This window comes from Calonectris borealis, chromosome 10 (genome assembly GCF_964195595.1).
Source record: "Calonectris borealis chromosome 10, bCalBor7.hap1.2, whole genome shotgun sequence".
NCBI classification, from domain to species: domain Eukaryota; kingdom Metazoa; phylum Chordata; class Aves; order Procellariiformes; family Procellariidae; genus Calonectris; species Calonectris borealis.
Window position 1 is genome coordinate 24,311,393 of NC_134321.1, and position 21,601 is coordinate 24,332,993.

The 21,601-nt window shown below is 39.5% G+C and overlaps 1 protein-coding gene across 7 annotated transcripts in view; it reads right to left on the bottom strand.

Annotated features, from left to right (window-relative positions):
* The window catches only part of FAM120A (family with sequence similarity 120 member A), a 58,663-nt gene that overhangs the window by 16,206 nt on the left and 20,856 nt on the right, over positions 1-21,601 (bottom strand). For 6 of the 7 annotated variants that reach the window (XM_075159450.1, XM_075159451.1, XM_075159449.1 and 3 more), the window contains exons 4-12: positions 21,462-21,590; positions 20,898-20,994; positions 19,701-19,801; positions 19,131-19,414; positions 17,635-17,722; positions 14,116-14,340; positions 11,408-11,582; positions 1,988-2,237; positions 512-626 (exon numbers count right to left, since the gene is read on the bottom strand). In XM_075159450.1, the coding sequence (XP_075015551.1) occupies positions 512-626; positions 1,988-2,237; positions 11,408-11,582; positions 14,116-14,340; positions 17,635-17,722; positions 19,131-19,414; positions 19,701-19,801; positions 20,898-20,994; positions 21,462-21,590 (1,464 nt within the window). Of the gene's footprint in view, positions 1-511; positions 627-1,987; positions 2,238-5,078; positions 5,098-11,407; positions 11,583-14,115; positions 14,341-17,634; positions 17,723-19,130; positions 19,415-19,700; positions 19,802-20,897; positions 20,995-21,461; positions 21,591-21,601 lie in introns of those variants that run through there. The other variant, XM_075159455.1, reaches the window with a different exon arrangement.

The following is a 21,601-nucleotide window of genomic DNA, read 5'->3' on the forward strand; positions in this document are numbered from 1 at the left end:
TCTGTGAGTATTAATAAACTGTTTTCCCTTTTTTTCTCCTGCATTTTTCCGTTCAAGATTATGCAAGTCTCTCCATTTTTATACTTAGCTGCAAAAATCTTTGGAATGCTGAATCATCAAAAAACACCCATGTTAGTATTTAAGAACAGCCACACAAGGAATAAGTTTTTTTTTCTTTTTTTTTTTCTTTTTCTTTTTTTTTTTTTTTTATCTTTTTAATGGAAGCACATTTGTTTTAAACTTCCAAGAGACAATTACTTAAGAAATTATGAAAAAAGGTTCTGCAGCGTAGAATACATTTAAGATTTTAGTTATCTATCCAACCAGTGAAACAGAACTGATTATCAATCTTTGCAACACTTTAAAATACTAAGACTACTATTTTGGAAAGTATACGTAATTATGGAAGGCTTTTAGTGAGACAGGCACATACACATCACCCACTACAGTTAACAATATGGATCAGCTGGGAATAAACCTCTTAAATTATGAAAGTTATAGTTAAAATTACCTTGAGTTCCTGAAGCTGGTCAGGTTCATAGAGCTTTGGAGACAATGCTTGGGCAAGAAAAGCATCAAGTTCCTGGCGACGAAGTATACGAACCCCCGGCCACTGTACCATATACCTACAGAGGAAGCCCATAATTATTCAGAAGCTTCCTTTAATAGGTAAATCAAGTGGTATTTTATTTGATCAGAAGTCGCCAGAACACAACAACAAAAAAAATTTTTTTTGTTGTCTAGACTTGAAGAGTTAAAAAGGCCAAAACACTAAATAGATTTGAAGTTTAAATTTGTTTAAATTCATATGGAAGAGCTACTGGCTGTGAATCAGTTGTGCAAGAGCCTGCTTCCAGTGAAGAAGGGGAGGACAGGCTGACAAAATAGAATTTAAAACATAAGTGGATTCTGGTACATCTAAAAATACAATAATATAAAGATTAATGATCTTTATAAAAAAGGCTAATGGTAAAAGGACTTTGTGAACATGGTTTCCAGATAACTCAGAAACATTAATTGAGCACTACTCAAAAATTATCTAGTCAGTGAATTTTATGCTCATCACGTCTTAATGAACAACAATTTAAATATACCACATGTCACAGGAGAGAAACATGCTGTCCAAATGAATAAGGAGCTCTGCTTTAAGACACCATTTGGAATATTTTTTGCATACTTTCTATTCCATAAGGAGAAAAACAAAGGAGTTTTAGGGCTCAAAAGGCAAGACAAAGTACAATAGAACTGAAGACAAATTTGCGTTTATCGCTCTCAAAAATGGCTTAAAATTTTTCATGTGCAACATTCTAACCTTGGATTCTGCCAAATTTATAAGCTAGTCGTATTTTTGTAAGCTAGTCGTATTACCTTTCCAAAAAGGTAAGCATCTCTCAATTCCTCAGTCAATTTTCAATCTGAAAATTAAACAGGTAAGTGTTTTGGACTTGTGACTTTCTCTTTGAAAAGCTGAAGTATAGAATTAATACTTCAACTGTTGGTTACCATCATCTCAACTAGATGAGCAATTCTAACACAGGGAATCTAACACATCATAGGCAGAGTATTATTCACATGAACTTCGCATCCTGATAAGCTGCTATGCAGCTGTTCTCTGAAGAACTCTCTTTTGCTTCACAACTTCACCCACGCAGCCTCTGAGACCCCAAATGTTATTTTTTAGTAAGTTGAAGCCTACAGTATAGTAAGGGTAGACTAATTCAAATGCTACCGTGGCTTCTTTGCCACACAAGGTTTTTCTTCTCCTCCCTTCAGTCCTCTAGAGACTGAAGAAAGAAACGTTGAATATACAGCATGCTCTTAAGACTCACAGCAGCAATGTTCCACAAATGAAACAAACCCCCTCTCCTAGTTGCAAATATGAATTAACACTTTCTATACTCACGGTTTAATACAAAGCTAAATATGTCAGAAATATTACGCGGTAAAACCTTTCCTTCATTCTGTTTCACCTTAAGGTAACACTGACCTTAGTACACAACAGAGCACCATAAGATGTGTGGGCACATTAGTTGGATTGAGCATTGCTGGTGTATCTGATCTCATACAGGCCAAAAATGCCCTCATTCTTCGGTTCTTGTCTTCCACTGCTTTTCCCAGCCACAGCTTCTTCAGGTTAGGACAGGTCCATTCCCTGAATGCAAGTGCTTCCACCAGCTCAGGGGTTTGAGGAGATTTTCCTTTGTAAGCAGCCCATTCTTTAATTATCACTGGTGAAACTACAAAATGGCAAGAGTTGAAAGAAAAAATTCAGAGTTAAAATGCAGCGTATATTTAAAACTTTGTATGCAAGAGATTTTGATCCAAAAAGCATCACTTTGAGATTGCGATAGATATACATACTGGTGTTCTGGATTACATTGCCGAATTGGTAAATCAAACTCTATATGGACCACCTTTCAATTGTGATCACATACAAAGTAAGTGCATGCAAGCGAGTGTACACTAGCAATGTCACATTAATATTTTCAAATTAATATACAACATAAAGGAACTACATATATTTTTCTAAAACAAACAGCATAATTTGAAAATGCAATTTTCCCCTGAAATATCTATGTCATTGATCAAAAACCTACAGTGAGAAATAAAAATAGTATATAAATACAAATATATTCCATATGTGGTCTTTTAAGAACAATCTGTTCCTAGTGATTTTATTCAAATCAAATTTAAAACTTACGTTATACTTCGTCACGTTCAACTACTGCAATGGAACAAGATCTCAAATATGGGTGGGTTTGGGTTTTGGGGTTTTTTTGCCTAAAAATTTTACACAACATTACTTTACATAAGCCTTTCAATTTACTGCACTGCTTTCTATTAAGAGGTTAGTATTTTTGTGTCTGTTAAGCTCCCTTTCACCCACATCAAAACAAAGACTGTTCAACTCTATATTGCTGCTAAATCATCTCCCTTTTTTATGTTTGAAGGCAACCAAAACAGAACACAAGTTTAAAAAAAAAAAAACGAAAAGTCAAGACTGAGAAATGATACCTTTGGCCTTGGAATGACCCCAAGTTTGACACAGCTCAAAATTTGCTTGCACCCTTCTTAACTCAGAGCCCAGTTATGCAGTGTGGAAAGATTCAAGGAACTTGTTAGTGAGGCTTCAGGTTACAGCCCAGAGAGATTCACTGCAGGAGCACAGACCTGCTCGTTCTGCTAGAAATCCTTCTGTTGCAGATCGTGAAGAGAGCACTACTGGTGCCAGGATAGCCCTTACAGCCACAAAGTCTCCTTCAGCAATCAGACATCAGCCTTACAAGTGATTTTATATTTAGGGGCAAGCAAACCATGGCAGAGGTCATCTGGGATTAAAAAAAGAAGCTCCAGAACATCCCAAAGCACTCTCGTGCTTTTCTGGAATCAAACTACTCTAGCATTATAGCTGCATTTCATAGAGCTCAGGATAGGTTTTACAAAGATAACATGCAGCAATGAAAATAAATATTCTGATATATTTAGTTGGTAGCCTCACTACAAAATCATGTTCTATTTTGGTTGCTACCAGTTTTTATATGCCACCAAGCTATACAAGATGGACTTTAACAGCCAGCAGAGCTACTCCGTTATTTGTGCACAGCTTGTCACCCCAGTTTTCACTTCTTGTTTAGGCCTGGGACAGTAAACATGAACAAATAAAAGGATGTATTTTACATAGGCTTTCAAAGACTTGTTTAATTGCTTTAGGTCTCAGAAGCAAGAGATACTTTTGGACCAAAAATTCTTAGTTTTGAGGCTACTATGCAGAACAGTTTAATCTGTTAGCAGTAAAAAAACCCCAAACTGTTGACAATTGACATAAAATAGTTGTTTGCGGTTTTGAAGTTCTTTTTTTCTTTCCTTCAACCTCCTTTCGACCTTCCTAGCTACACTCAAGTTTCTCGGTTTGGATGCCCCTGCAGAAGCAAGCAGATGCAAACTCCATATGCACATCACATTTAAGCACCCTCAGATGACCACTTCCTCAGCTCCTACACTCCTGTAACGGCAGACAACAGCAAAGAAACAGAGCTGTACAGAACACAAATGTTTCACTATTGTTTCTTTCACATATATTTCACATATAAAGACCTCAAGCTTAGAAGAAGGGAATATTTTATGTCTATGTTTTCTACCTGCAATCTTATGTTTCAACATTCAAATCTGGTTCAAAGCTTTTAATCTGGGGACGACAACCTCCACGACCCTAAGAGATTAAGGCCACAGGAAGAGTACCTCAGTTTGCTCTCAAAACCTACCGTCGTCAGTAACATGCTACCTGTACAGGCCACACTGGAGATCCACCCTGGCTGCAAAATTTTGCGAAGTAATGGTTATTATGGGAAAGGTAACCATGCTTCCTGCAGAACGGTTTGATGTGAAGGTCACTCTAGAGGACTGGCAAACAGTATGGGGATGACGGGTGACAGGAGTAGGCGACTCTCTTCTGAGAGGCACGGAGGCACCCATTTGCCAACCTGACGCGCGCTCTAGCGAGGTGTGCTGCTTACTGGGGATGTCACCGAGACGCTACCAAGCCTCGCACCGTCCACTGACTACTATCTGCTGCTGCTGTTTCACAGCAGTGATACAGCCAGGAGCAGTCTGAGGAGTATCAAGAAGGATTACAGAGCCCTGGGAGCGACGGTGAAGGACTCTGGAGCACAGGCAGTTTTTCCATCGGTCCTCCCGGACAAAGGGAAGGGTCTTGAAAGAGCCAGCTGAATCTAGCAAATCAACAAATGGTTACGGGACTGGTGCCGCAGCCAGGGGTTCGGCTACTTAGACCATGGGACTCTCTTTGAGAAACCTGGTCTACTGGGGGCTGATGGGGCCCATCTGTCAGAGAAGGGGAAGAGCATCTTTGGGCATAGGCTGCCAAGCTGGTGAAGAGGGCTTTAAACTAAAGTTGCCAGGGGAGGGGAACCTCAATCCATCCCACTCTTACCAGTTTGATGCCAGTGCCAGCAATAGATGCCCAGAGCCTGGAGAAGGGTCACAGGTCAGCAGGAGAGCACCTGAAGAGCAGCACAAAGGAATTCCAGCCACTCCAGCCAGTAAGTCAGCTTCATCAGGGGCCCACCTTAAATGCCTCTATGCAAATGCACGTAGCATGGGGAATAAACAAGAGGAGTTAGAGACGTGGCACGCCTGCGGGGCTATGATCTTACTGGCATCATGGAGACGTGGTGGGATGGCTCCTATGACTGGAGTTTGGAATGGAAGGATACAGGCTCTTTAGGAAGGACAGGCAAGGGAGATGAGGAGGGGGAGTTGCCCTCTATGTCAATGACCAGCTGGAGTGCATGGAGATCCGCCTGGGGATGGATGAGGAGCCGAACGAGAGCTTATGGGTCAGGATTAAAGGGAGGGCAGGGACAGGTCACATTACAGTGGGGGTCTGCTACAGGCCACCCGACCAGGAAGACCGAGCGGATGAGTCCCTCTATAGACAGATAAGAGCAGCCTCACGTTCACAAGCCCTGGTCCTCATGGGGGACTTCAACCACCCCGATACCTGTTGGAGGGACAACACAGCAGGGCATAAGCAATCCGGGAGGTTCCTGGAATGCATCAATGATAACTTCCTTCTCCAAGTGATAAAGGAGCCAATGAGGAGAGGTGCTATGCTGGACCTTGTTCAGACCAACAAGGAGGGGCTGGTGGGGAATGTGAAGCTCAAGGGCAGCCTTGGCTGCAGTGACCATGAAATGGTAGAGTTCAAAATCCTTAGGGCACCGAGGAGGGTGCACAGCAAGCTCACTACCCTGGACTTCAGGCGAGCAGACTTTGGCCTCTTCAGGGACCTGCCTGGTTGAGTGCCATGAGATAAAGCCCTGGAGGGAAGAGGGGCCCAAGAAAGCTGGTTAATATTCAAGGATCACCTCCTCCAAGCTCAGGAGCGATGCACCCCAACAAAGAGGAAGCCAGGCAAAAACACCAGGAGGCCTGCATGGGTAAACAAGGAGCTCCTGGACAAAGTCAAACACAAAAAGGAAGCCTACAGAGGGTGGAAGCAAGGACAGGCAGCCTGGGAGGAATGCAGAGAAATTGTCCGAGCGGCCAGGGATCAGGTTAGGAAAGCTAAAGCCCCAGTAGAATTAAATCTGGCCAGGGATGTCAAGGGAAACAAGAAAAGCTTCTACAGGTACGTCGGGGATAAAAACAAGACTAGGGAAAATGTGGGCCCTCTCTGTAAGGAAACAGGAGACCTGGTTACCTAGAATATGGAGAAGGCTGAGGTACTCAATGACTTTTTTGCCTTGGTCTTCACCAGCAAGTGCTCAAGCCACACCACTCAAGCCGCAGAGGGCAAAGGCAGGGACTGGGAGAATGAAGAACCGCCCACTGTAGGAGAAGATCAAGATCGAGACCAAGGAACCTGTAGGTGCACAAGTCCATGGGACCTGATGAGATGCATCTGCGGGTCCTGAAGGAACTGGCGGAGGAAGTTGCTAAGCCACTATCCATCATGGAGAGAGAAGTCGTGGCAGTCCGGTGAAGTTCCCACTGACTGGAAAAGGGGAAACATAAGCCCCGTTTTTAAAAAGGGAAAAAAGGAAGACCCGGGGAACTACAGGCCAGCCAGTCTCACCTCTGTGCCTGGCAAGATCATGGAGCAAATCCTCCTGGAAACTATGCTAAGGCACAAGGAAAATAAGGAGATGATTGGTGACAGCCAACATGGCTCCATTAATGGCAAATCATGCCTGACAAATGTGGTGGCCTTCTATAACAGGTTTACAGCGTTGGTGGGTAAGGGAAGACCAACTGATGTCATCTACCTGGACTTGTGCAAAGCATCTGACATCTGACACTGTCTCACATGACATCCTTGTCTCTAAATTGGAGAGACATGGATTTGACGGATGGACCACTCAGTGGATAAGGAATTGGCTGGATGGTTGCACTCAAAGAGTTGCGGTCAACGGCTCGATGTCCAATTGGAGACCAGTGACGAGTGGTGTTCCTCAGGGGTCGGTATTGGGACCAGTGCTATTTAACATGTTGGCGAAATGGACAGTGGGATCGAGTGCACCCTCAGCAAGTTTGCTGATGACACCAAGCTGTGTGGGGCAGTCGACACGCTGGACGGAAGGGATGCCATCCAGAGGGACCTCGACAGGCTAGAGACGTGGGCCCGTGAAAACCTCATGAAGTTCAACAAGGCCAAGTGCAAGGTCCTGCACATGGGTTGGAGCAATACCAACCACAAGTACAGGCTGGGCAGAGAATGGATTGAGAGCAGCCCTGCCAAGAAGAACTTGGGGGTGTTGGTTGATGAGAAGCTCAACATGACCCAGCAATGTGTGCTTCCAGCCCAGAAAGCCAACCATGGCTGCATCAAAGGAAGCGTGGCCAGCAGGTTGAGGGAGGTGATTCTCCCCCTCTACTCCGGTCTCGTGAGACCCCACCTGGAGTGCTGCGTTCAGCTCTGGGGTCCCCAACATAAGAAGGACATGGACCTGTTGGAGCAAGTCCAGAGGAGGGCCATGAAGATGCTCAGAGGGCTGGAGCACCTCTCCTATGAAGACAGGCTGAAAGAGTTGGGGTTGTTCAGTGTGGAGAAGAGAAGGCTCTGGGGAGACTTTATAGCAGCTTATAGCTGGAGAGGGACTTTTTAGAAGGGCATGTAGTGGTAGGACAAGGGGTAATGGCTTTAAACTTAAAGAGGGTAGATTTAGATTAGATATAAGGAACAAATTCTTCACTATGAGGGTGGTGAGGCACTGGAACAGGTTGCCCAGAGAAGTTGTGGATGCCCCATCCCTGGGAGTGTTCAAGGCCAGGTTGGATGGGGCTTTGAGCAACCTGGTCTAGTGGAAGGTGTCCCTGCCCGTGGCAGGGGGGCTGGAACTAGATGATCTTTAAGGTCCCTTCCACCCAAACCATTCTATGATTCTATGAATTACAGCTGTATCAGCTGACAAGTAACTGTAGCACTGTTCACCCAAATTTAGCATTTAACATAACAGATGCATCTAGGACTTGTCCATATCCACTTATTTCTCCAGGGCATTTCTTACACCTATGACAACTTTGTACTGGGACTGCTGCCAAAAATGCTGTCTTCTTCAGCTGCTGAGGATCTCTGTCCTCAGAGGAACATTTTGTGTTTTCCTCCCAGGACTTCCACTTGGAGATAACCAATGTCTACCCTGAAGAGTACATTAGCTACAACGAACACTCAGGATCAGAGTGTGTTCAGCCACAACATCACAGTGCTAATTGTACTGTTTTTCATACTAAGCTTCCTCCTGCTGCTGATCAGCAGATTTGAATACTCAAAGTAGCCTAAGCAACTGCACAATATATTGACATCTGCTTTGAACATTACCCTCACGACACTTTAATGTCAACCCAAGTAAAAAGGGTCAGCAGCAATCTGCATTAGGGTAACCTGCTTGATAAACACGTGAATGCTGTTACAGGCTCTAAAGTCATTAGCAACAGCATCCTGCATGCTGAAGCTGTCTGTTAGAGCCCTTGTTGCTAACTACAGCTCAGGTGGTTTTGGTATTCTCTTTGCATTTTTTTCCACGAACTGAACGTGAGGTGTGAGGTACCTAATACCATCAGAAGATGAGCTAGCTAATGCAGATTAATCAAGCCTCATTTTTAACCTTATAATCTTTACTGACAGCGCAGCTTGAGCTAAGTGTGCTTGATTTAGCAAAAGGGCTGCTGCCCAAGATGCAGCTTTCCTTTTGGCAGAAACAGCACCAGCTGAATAATTCCTTGATAGAGAACAGTACATCACAAGGTGGCTAGGCTTAAAATAACAAACCTTTGGATCCAACCAGGAGTTATGACAGCTTGTACAAGTGTGCATTTTTCCACAGAGTGGAAAAGGCAGATGGTTTCATCTACACATATGTATTTATCAGAACATGGGAAACAACCTGTTTCAGAGCTTGAAAAGAAGAGCAAGTCAGACACTCAGTTTCCATCTCCTCAGAAGGAAGGGCAGCACAGCCAAAGCTGTGCCCTTGGCAGTAAAAGCACAATTAAGAACTTTGTGATTCAGCTTTTCATATCCTCTGGGAGCAGACATGAGGACATGTACAGCAAAGGCATTACTTATAATCAATTATCACTGAAGAACCTCACTGACTACCTCTTCCAACAGATCTGTTGTTTTTTATTGGCTTTTCAACTACATAAAAATCATAATGATTTAAAAGACAGGAAGTCATCCATTTTTTGAAAGATCCATTACCTTGCTGTCTATCTATTTAGTAATAATACTGACATGTCAGTTTATTATGTATCTTTCATAGTCTCCTATAACCCTCGCATGCAATATACTTGCAAATTATTCACGCACAATTATTATGTTGCCAGTGTTATGGTTTGTACAACAAAGATGACAGGATTTTAGATATTAATATATTCATTAACTCTCTACATAAATCTTAAGGACAATATACATTTCTTTAGAAATTAATTTCCTCATTCTCTTAATGTCTTTTAATTCTTAAATTCTCTCTTAATTGTCTTAATTACTGCGTTTCATAACTTATTCATTTTTGAGAGCAGCAAAAAAAAATTAAGACACTGAAGGAGAATCAGCATCACTAGTTCAATATAGCCTGGGTCCTCAGAGAAGTGAGCAAGGGCTAACGAGTGTGACTACTCGATCTGAGAAATCTGCTCTTACTCTTAAGACACTATTTTCTCTTTCCATCTTGCACAGTCTGCCCAACTCTTGCTACTTTGTAAGAGAGGTGACCAAAATAAATGTGTTACTGCAACACAGCCCTTTCAAGCCACATGCTTGCATCTTAGCTCAAATCCATCTTTACTAGCATTGTTAGCTTTGCAGTGAAGCAACTAACTTTTGGGCAGACATTTGAATTCTTTTTTTTCATTTTTTTTTTTAAGAACATGGTCACTCCTAAGACAGAAGTAGGTCAGTAGCTGAATGTGTCCTGCAGCAAGATTTGCCGGAGCTCCTGTAACTAAGCCAAGTCAGCAGTAGCGTTCTTAGCCTCCGTTGAGAATAAACCTCAGAAAAGCGGTATAAAAGAAGAGAAAATAGAGATTATATAGGTATCCCCAGTAGCCTAGAGAGAACATTCTGGGTTTACAAGATAAAAACATTCTGAAAACTGAAGCAGACCTTCAGCACTCAGCTACTTCACCACTACAAACATTGTAGTACACTTTTAAGGACAGAAGTCTACTGAGGATAAATGAGTACTGCAAATAACTTCACTATTTTATCCTGAAATAACCTTGCAACCTGAAGTACTACTATATTATGTGAGTTTAAAGAATTAAGAAGTTTGTGACAATATGTGTGCTGAGATATTATTCAGGCAAGGTAAATATTAATTCCCACAAAATAACTGCCTAAGAAAAACAGCTTTTCAAACATCGTTGGAAGATTATCATCTTCACTATTTCACAATTAAAAATAGGAAGAGAAAAGGGAATGAACATAAAGTTTACAACTGATTCTTATTTTTATCCTTTTACACATGAAGACTGTGAAGGATGCTTTCATACATTCTAAATATCTGATTCTTAAATTTAGTCTAGTAACAGCAGACTCCTATATATAAATACTTCTGCTGCTGCCGCCATCCACTTAATGCTTTAGTATTCTTTTAACCTTTGTAAGATGCTACTGTAAAGTTCAATCATTTCCTTGTATGCATTTCATTATAAGAAAAACACTCCAGAATGAGGGGGTTGAATTTTCTGGAATGACAGCAATTCCTGGAAGCAGACGACTTAAAAAGACAACTTCCAGATTAATATGAAGATTAACATTCATCCCTCTGAATTAGCAGAAGATTTTTGACAAGTCTGTTTGCCGAAGTTTAATCTGTCTTCACCCGGGTTTATCTTTATTTTCATTACACCTGACTTCTGCAGATTTTAAACCAAGTTGTTATATGCCAATACCCGAAAGATACTAGAGACTTGCAAATTTCACTGAAGTACATTTAATTACACATTTGGGAAGATGGAGGGGAAGACAGGGTAAATTAACATATGCACCTCTCATTTTTGAAAAAAGTATGCAAATGTGTATGCATATGCACAGAATAGAAGTTTCCTATAATCAAGCTGTGCCATATACTTTGAAAATTACATCACAAACTGACATTACTTGCTGCAAGCCTGATAGCAGCTTGAGCATACATTTTAAAAAACAAACCCCAGAGCTTGCTTTGAAATGGTAACATTTATAGTTCTTGAACTACTACAGGAAATAAGATTTCAGATGAACATCTTTTTCTATTATCCATGGGATCAAATAAGCCATAAATTCCTCCAGCATTAGCTACACTGATGAAATCTTAGCGACTATTCTCATTCAAATCACGGTACAAATGGATATGAAAACATAGCAAAGGGAAGAGAGATAAAGAATGGATTCTACAGTACATACATTCTGGTGGAAGTCTGTTCTTTCTAAAAGCAAGTCTTTCAGTTTTCTTTCTGCTTTCTGCCAAACTAAACAGGACTCCGTAAACATACTGACGAACTGGCCTATAAAGGAGAGCAGCAGGAGGCAGGTCTTTGTTGGCTTCATCTTCTATAGAAACGGCAATTTTGATTTCACCCTTTTGCATGAAAGAAAGCAGAAAAATAGGACATGTTATAATGAACAGAAAGTATTTACATATGCACGGCAACTCTAGCCAGCTCTAATATAAACCTCATCTAGTCAAGAAAAATGTGATTCAGCACTAATGTGGATCTATATATGTGAAGGTAACAGCAGAGGAGGATTACCCTACAATCTACTTGCTTTCCTCCAGTAAGTCTCCAGGCTCTGATTATCCCTGTTGCCCTCCTCTGTCTCTTCTCCATCACACACCCTTTTTTTTTTGTCTGGACTATTTGTAGGTGAGGATTACCTAAATATTGGTCTTCAAATATGGATACTTTGAGGAGTGAAACAGTACATGTGAAAATACAGTAATGTGCATATAGATAGTCAAAGCACATTTGAAGCTGATCTAGATTTCAGACAGTTATTTTAAAAAATATTCACGCTGTTTAAAAACACCAGTGTGACTTTTTGGCGCAAGGATTTGAAACAGTATTGGGGACTCACTGTAAACAACAACATTATGAGAAGACATGGTCAAAAAATCCTAACTGTGAATTACGTAAGTAAGGTTGGTTTTGAATGTATATAAATAAAGCTTTAGCATTTTATACTTTTTCAGAAAAAAGCATGAAAGAACCTTCCAACATTCCCTCTCAAAACAGCAGCAACATTCTGCTTTCTGTGTCTGCGCATCCAACCATGTTAATATTTTCTTGGAAAATGACTGACTTCACTGCATTGCTCCCAAATACCAGCCTTTATTTTCAACACTGACAAGCAAGCGCTCTGTTTTGCTACTTTCGACTAAAAAAACATTTAAACTGTCCCAGTAATTAATACTGTAGGTGACATCTTGGAGTGATTACATTAGGATATTGTCAGGTTTAACTCAGACAACGCTACTTTAGGTATAAGGTATGTCTGAAAGGTCTCTCTCTATACATAACAGCAACATAACCTGGAACACCTCTACGTGCCAATTTCTAAAGAATCCCATAAGTATACAACAAGATATCTGTCAGTGTACCCATGGTATACTTTAGGTCGCCTGTGCATACTTGTTCAAAAGCATTTCAGAGAGTGGGGAAAGAAAAACAGTCTTAAGTAGTACCAATTTATTTTTGGTAGTTTGACTTTTTTCCTCTCTTGGGAGTGGATTTCTCAAATGCAGGCATTTAATTCATTTCTTCCCATTGTGAAATATGGTATTAAATATTAAGTAGTATTTAAATGTACTAAGAATATTTGGGTAGGCGAAGTATGAAACATAACTGGCGTCAATGGTCTTCATATGCCTTTTGATTCTTCCCCACTTCGATAAAGAAGGGAAGCATAAGAATATGACAGCAATATAAGCTATGGTGCAAAACAAACACATGGGAAATAGGAAATCCAAAGCTCAACCTTGATGCAGAAACTTCTCTTTTTATGGATTTCAGATCCCCATCTATGGTCCTTATTGTCCCGAAGAGGATGTTTAAGATGAATACAAGTTAACAGGAATGTGGACAGTGCCGTTTTGCTAGATGCTGTACAAATATGTACATTGAATGGGCGTGATGTATGAGAATCAGTAGTAAGCGTTTTCAATACTAAAGAGGAAGAAGATTGAAGTTGTCTCGTTGTGGGACTCATCTGTTTGCACTTAGAAGGAACAATGAACTTATGTCTTTTGAGACTAGATTAAGTCAAATACAGAGCTGTGCGGGAAGACCACTGCTCTGGCTCCTTCCCAGTTCAACACAGAGCAGACTTCAGCAGCTTCCAGACACTGAAGCAGGTTATCACTGCTTATTTCTGTAAGAAGCTCTCCCATTGCTTTTCAGGGTGTCCTCATGTGGCCATTCAGGTAGATTTTTTTACTGGACACACTGAGCAGACAGAGTCCTAGGCTGTGTGAAAATGCTTGCAGCTTACCTGGGATTTGAAGGCTAGCACATAAAATAGCCAAGCCAAAAAAAGAAAGGCATCAGAAATGTTCTGCCAAACTCAAATGAACAAAAATTCCCAACATCATCGAGTTCATCTATAATTACATTTTAGGATTATACAAAAGGGATTTCTTAGAGCTGCTATGTTTTTATCAGGGCTAGCTACCAAGGATAGGAGGGATCAAATTGTGAGGGAAAACAATCTAAGTATTTTTGAACACTGAAAATAGGAAAGACTTGGCACAGACACCAAAGCACATACGCAGGAGGTTTTAGATGGAAGTGGACTCTATATAAAACCACACACACACACAAACATACACACACATGCATAGAGACATAAAAATATGTAGGAAATATTCAGGAAAAGTGAATAATTTTGTAAGTAAACACTTCTAATTACAGTCATCTCATATTTATTGGAACAATGTACCAGACCAGATCAGTAGTTAGAAAACAGGGAAAAAAAATTGTAGAAGCTCTAAAAATGGACCAAAACTCAAAGCATTAAGAAGGATGTAAATGTATGATACTCTTTAGCCAGAAATGTAAGTGCAATTATCTTTACAGAAACATTATTTCACAGCACAGAATTTTTAAATGTCATACCTTGGTTAGGACATGAAAGATGTAGGGATACATTAACCCCTTCTTGTGCCTGTGTTCTGCCACTCTTAATACTTCAGGTGCTACAGGAGGTAATGGAGGGGTAGTAATATCCATGTGGTTTCTGGTGGGCATTGACAACAGGCATGGGATTTGTGGATTACTGGTTTGATTCCCTTTGACATCAGCTGCCTGACTTCCTGAAGAAGCACTAGAGGAACCTTCTGCCTATAACAGAACATACAAAGTAAAGTGCTTTTGAATGTGTACAGAAACATACCAGAAGACCAGCCAAGAGAAACAGCAAATTTCCTTCACCCACAATGAAGATAGTAAATCTTCACATTATGTTGTACCAGTATGTAGAATACGTTATAATTTTCAGAAAATGTAAACTTTCAGCTATGGTTTGCTAGCAGAAGCAAATTACTGAAAAAATAAGTATTATTGTAAAGCTTTAACTTACTAACAGCAACAGTAATTATTAATTTTTAATTGCACAATGCAGAAGGGGGACTGATGACATCCTAATGAAATGTGAATGACCTCTTAACTAAGTATTTCCAAGATACTAGCAACTAAATAGGTTAACTAACAGTCACAAAGTCTATAATTTATCTAGACTTCCATTAACACATCCCTTCCCCGTTTGCGTTTCTAAATGAAGCAGGAGAAACTATAGTTCAATTTAAAGACATATAAAATATATAGTGTCTGTACACAAAAGTCTTGTACATGTTTTTTTTTTCTTTTTTAACATAAAATTATTTTCTCTGAGAAGATTGTAAGAGAAAATGGCAACATTCTCTGACTGCAAGATTAAACTGGCATTTTATTCCATTTCTAGAAATGTAGTTCACAAATTCATAGAAAAAACATGACGCATAAAAATATACTGTAAACCTCCTGGTGAATAAGCCTTTCGTAAGAATTTATGTTGTATCTATGTTTATGTTGTATACTACCAAAAAAGTAGAGTTCATTCCTAAAAATGCTTGTCTTCAAAACTGAAAGCTGTTTTTAGCTTAAGAATTCATACTAGTTTTGTGCCTATAAACTATTACAGTAATATTCAAAACTTTTGAGAGTGAAATTTAATTTGTTCACTTGATGATAAATCATGCATGAGTATTTTCACAATTTGTGTAGAAAATTTCACATGCTTCATAAGACTTTAAAAGCAAAGCTGAAACATACATTGCTGAAGCCATGAAATCCCACAGAACAAGTAACAAAAAATAGGCCCAAACAAGCTCAGTTTGTTCACTTCAGGCTCTTATGAAAAATAGAAACCTGCATGTAAAAACAAAAAAAACCCCACACAACCTCCAAAAACCTTCCATAGGAAGGTGTATATTAGTGAAAACACGATCTAGCAAAATATCAAAGGGGCAACATTATTTTCAGATTACATTTTAAGCACACGATCAAAAGGACGTTACTGAAAGATTATATTGGTAATCCAGACTTCATTTTATTTATAGAAATGAAAATATACAGAAGAAATGGTTAAAACCTGTAAACCAGAACACTTCTAACACAGTATACTAATACAGAATGTTTTTTATAAACGTGAGCTATCACAGCTCTATTAAACCCGTGTTATATTATCACATATATTTCTTTATCAGTTTAAAGATTTTTGCCCATCTTCTACTACCCCAACAAGTAAAAGTCAGTGATACTGGACCACAAAGAGAAGTTTACAAAACTGCCCATTACTGGGGGCACAGAGGGAAGAAGAGAAAAAGCCCCAAATGATAGCAATGCTGGTTCTTCCTGGATCTGCTCCAGCAGTATTCAAACACCTAAGCTGAGGAACTACCACAGTTAAAAGTATTTTTTTTTCTTTAGTAACATACATCCACCCAAATGAGATGAGCGTACCTTTGTCATGTATAATCACACAGTGAGACAACTACAAGCAAGGAATTTTGACATTTAAGTCAAGTGAAAGGAGTGTCAAGACTGCTGCTACCTGTCTGATCTACGCTAGTCTTTCAGCACTTTAAATTACCTCAGAAATTCACATAGCTCATTCAGTTGAAATCTTCAGGAAATATTTCTTTTTTTTTAATCGTTAATATATATCTCTCTAGGAAATGAGTTCATCTACAAAACGCACTCATAAGCCTCCCTGCCATGCTCAACAGATGCCACTGTCTTCTCCTGCTACTGAAGGCTGAAGAAGTGGTTTGATATTAAAAAAAAAAATAGGCAAGTAAAACTCACAAGCATTTATACATTAAACCGGACACATTTAAGTTGGACTGCATGCATACATCTATTGCAAAGTTTAATCACTGCTTATACAGCTCTAATTCTGCATGTACGAGGACAGGCAGCCAGACTGGCCGTGCAGCGTGTCCCACCCGTCCATCGCCCAGCTGCAGGGGCGGCACCACCACCGCTCCGGCTGCTCCCCCCCTCCGCTTCCCTCCTCTGCAGGACACCGGGCTGCGCAGCACACACGCAGGGCTGCAGCTGGGACGCGCCGGGCTTCATACATGGCCCGCAATACAGAGCGGAAAGGAATGTAATAGGTCAAATTAGCATTTGCATACGGTGACTAATCCGCAGGCAGATACAGTTATCGTACGGGGTGTTGTCTGCAAAAATAATAACCACTGATGGATGAAATCATCAGCTTGGTATTTTAAGCACAAAGCCCAAGTTTACTCGAATTTCTATGCCAAAGGTACAGGGAAAATGTTCTGTTTGTCTACAGCGTAACTAACTCGTGACTGGTTTTTTTGACACAAAATGAACAGTTGGTGTACAGTTCCATCTCAACGACGCAGAGATATTAAGTGGAAATGCTTTGAATGTTCTTCCTAAACACGGTTCAAACTTGGAATACAGAACACCATACTCTTGATTTGACAATGGTTCTAAATCTTGAAGAAATTTAATAGGATAATGTTAAGTCTTTATCAAGGGCTTAGTTATCCCATCCTTACTTAGTTAAGTAGCAATACATTCTAACTGGTCCCACGGAGCTACTTTAATATGTATTGTGTGAAATTCATACCAGGCGGTTATAAAGGACTTTTACTCCTCAGCTGAGCTTTAACACACCTATAACGGCCTGTGGCTAACATTGACAAGCGTGTTAGAGCTGTTCTCACTACACTGCAAGTTATATGACATGAACCCTGAACCCACGGACACTTAGACTACTATACTCCTCAGTAAAAATCAAAATAGTGCACTACTGTAAACACAGGTAGCGATATCCAAGGATGAGACTGTTAGCTAAGGAGGAAACAAGTTTATTGGTTTCCTTCTATGTTATATCTAGTATTTTCTAACATGTCCTATTTAATTTTCATTTTTATGTATATGCTACAATATTCCTTGGAAAACGTCTTACTGTACTTTAAAGCTGTTGTTTTGTAATTCACAAAAAGGTGTGAAAGTTTACACTAAATCTTACAGATCAATATTGAAAATTCTACTCAATTCGCTGTAAAGCTTTAATACAAAATAATAAATTGTAATGTTCAGAACTTAAGGAATTACCTTTGTTTGGTCTCCCAGCTCCGCACGCGTTTGACTTTCTGACTGGGTTCCTGTTTTTTCCCAGCCTATTTTGTTCCCACTGACATGGCTGAAGGACAACATAAAGAAAAACATAGTATTAAAGTGTTCTTTAAGATACAATGGGATAAATCCTTGGTGACTGTTACTGGAACTATGGGCCAGAGAGGACTCTGATTTTACGGGATGCTATGTATTAGAAATGTCAATCTGTAGAAGTCTTGAAGAGACTTTAATACTGACACTTATTCATTTACACTATATCAACATTTGGATTGTATTTAAAAGCTGTATATTACAGTGACGAAATAATGTTCATATAGGAAAAATTCTTGATTGAACTTTAAATATTTGTCACTATGCCAAGTAACTTCCATCAATTAGAAGACTACTTCTACAAACAGTGATATAAATGACACTGTCTAGATTTCAGTTTCTAAATTTATTCAAAATGTATTGCATAAAATGCATAAGGCAACACTATAAAAAAAGTTGAAAAATATTGTGTTTTCTAAAACAGGCACATTTCCAGTTCTATACTGCATGGAAGCCATGCAAACTTATTCGATTTACTAAGCAAAACACATGATAATATTTAAAGTTGACAGACTGCATCAAAAAAACAAAGTCCAAGCCGTCATGCACAAGTGTAGACACATTCAGAATTGAATACCTAGTAACATACTATTATACTCAAGCCCAAACTTTTAGAGGCAATCAGAGTGCTAAAGCCCCAGGCTTTGATTCTGACACAGTAAGCCACTACACCTAACAAAACAAAGGTAAACACAAACTACCTCTGTTCAAATTTCCTTTTTGTAGGTCAGCAAGCAGTAATTAAATGAAAGCCTGCACAACTTTATTGCCAAGGACAGACATATGATCTAGTGGAAGCCAGAAATACTTCTGCAGTAAACAAGGCACATTAGTAGAAGAGAGCACAAACAATTTCACTGCTGCTTTGTTCCACGCATAGCCTGTCAATGAGGGCTCTTAAGTCACTGTCCTAAATGGTGAATTTCTGCCACGCACACCAGGTGTCTTTGCAAAGCCACTTTATGCCAAAATTTTAGAAGTGTAAACACTAAAGTTCAGTGAAGTTCCATAGTTTTTAGCTACTGAAATTTTAATGAATTATACTGTGAAGTAGGAATATTTCTTTTATACAAAGTAAAGAACTCTAAGGCTTTATAACATTTACCAAAATCTCTCTCTCTCCTTCTTTCAATAAAACAGAAGGGCAGAAGTGGAAAAACATCCAGCATTATTTGGTTTTGGATTTCTGCTTGTTAAGGAACAAGGTGACTAGAGTGAACCATGGAAATGTTTGCAGTCATAGTGACATAAAACTATTTTCTAAAGGTCTATCATATCACTAATATGCAGATTGCTTACTTTAAGGATACTGGTGAACGATTTGGAAAATAAATTTATTTTAACAGAAGCCAAGTAAGAAAATATCCTCATGAAAAACTTACTTCACTGCACCTCCATTGCCTTCATCATTGTCGGAGGACGAAGATGTAGAAGAAGCAGGAAAATAGGTTGAATCCACATGATTAGGGCTCCCACTCTGAGCTGGATTTATTGGAGAAGATCGTTCATACAATGGTGTATGTTTTCCTTCGTGAGGAATGTTACTGTAGTTGTTCTGCTCAGAAAGACTTTTTCCACCTGTTTCCAAGGTGATGGCTGGCTCAGAGAGACTATATGGGTATGGACCCTGACCTTGGGCCCCACCCTGACTGGACATCTGCTGGGCCTAAAATGAAGTGATCTTTCTTAAGTGAAGGTAACAAAAAGGCTTTTCTTCCAAAACAAAATACAATATTTAATCAAGTGGCATTTTCCAAAGGTAGACGTTAAATCTCAGCCATCTTGGACATCCACAAAAATTGTTCTACCAGAGTCTGTACCATCGCTATAGTTCCAGACTTAATCAGTGAACGCCCATGCTAAAGAAGTTAGATATACCTTTCCCACCTAGATTTTAATTTGATGAGCACAGCAGGTTCCTCCCAAGGAGAAGGACAGAGGGCTATGCTTACCACAGGTTTTGCTTGTAGTGAGGTCTGTGGAATGTTAAGCATCTGAGAAGGAACATATGGTGGCACTATCCCAGGCATACCAAACTGATTCGGTCTGGCTGCTGTATTGTAAACGGGGAGGAGGGGGAAAAAAGATGAAAAAAAAAAGGCAAGAAAAAAACCCACAAACAGTCATGAAAACGCTCACTATTTGACACAAATGTTACCCTTTTTATCCTTTTGCTTCTATGGTTTATTTATTCTTGTTCTGCTAGCATTACTGTTTTCTAGTATGCCTTTAAGTCAGTTTTATTCATTTTTGCCTCTTATTAAAAGTACCTTGTAGCTTGTGAAGTCTATTTTACTTCTCTCACCTTCTCTCAGTTCTTTGTATCTCTCATTACTGCACATTTCTATTCTACCCGGGAATCAAAGGAAGCTTAAAAGAAAAAAAGCCCAAGAGATGTCATAATGAAGAAGCCGGCAAAAACAATGTCACAGAGACACATAATGCTGGCACTTTCTATCATTTGAATATTTGACGTAGAGTAGCCTTAACGCCCTTTAATGCAGGTCTTTGAATGTAAATAAAGACACCCCACCCCCCAAAAAAGAGAAGGAAAAATCGGTATTAGTATTCCAGTATGGTAACTGAAAATCTTTAGAAAATTTCAGCTCAAATTGTGTTTTTGTGTTAAGAATGAGGTATATGTAGTAAATCCTGTGATCATACAGTTAATTTGTAAGCCCTGAGAATAATCTGCAATGCCAGAACAATTTGTGGCTGCAATTTAAGCAGGTATGTTATGACATCAAAAAATCAAAAACCATAAAGGGATTTCTAAAACATGTCAGGTAGTTCCAGTGAGAAACAGGAAAGAGATTTTATGGAATAGAATTAGAACCATTTTCATGATTGGAACTGGTCACCAGATTTCAGTTGTTTACAGCACCACACTCTTAAGTGTCCGAATGCTAGAACTGATGCAGCAATAGCTAAGAGGAAGATCAGTCCAGGTTGTTCTCCTCTTTTCGGGGAAACACAATCTCTGCATGTATCCTGTGAAAACCTTCTTTTGAAACCTCATATTCAAGGGTCAATAAAATTGCCAGAGAATATCAACATTTTTATAAGCTTCTGCTAATAATACTATTTCTGATTTAGGGTTACGCCAGGTTTTCGTTAAAATGAAAAGCCTTATTTCTTTAATTACTTACCTAGGTAATGTGGTGGATGAAATGGCATAGGTTTATTAGTTGCTGAGTAATAAGCAACTGCTCTCTTAAATCGAGTAACTTTGTCATCTGTTCTAGACTAAAATAAAAAAAAAAAAAGAAAACACTATCAGGAGCAAATCCAGGCATGTCACCTATAGGTCAGCACTGTATTGTAGAGTAGTTAATGTATAACATATCACATACAGTATTAAGGCCTATGGACCCTTGAAGACTACAGCACTACTCCAGCACAAGAACTATTATGTCAATGCATGTAAGGATAAAGCTTTACAATGCTACCTCCATGTACCACCGACTGTCAATGGCAGTACACAAAGCCCCTTTGGTTATCAAGAATTTAACTTCAAAGCACCGAGGGTAAACGCAGCATTTTTACCTTCGGAAAGTCTGGAAAATGAAATTAGGGTATCTAAGACACTGCATATACCAACAGACTCCTATTATCAACCGATGCAAAACGCTATAGAATGCAATTCTTCAACACAAATGTATAGCGCAATAGGTTTAAAAAAACCCAAACCAATATTTTGCTTTATACTTTACCTGTGAATGTTGAAAAACATCTTTTGCTATGGCATCCAAATCAGTGGTGTCCTGAATATTACGGACGTAGTCAGCTACAGCTTTGATCACTACGTCACAAGGTGGTAAAACTAACTGGTGAGCACGTACCTATGCAAACA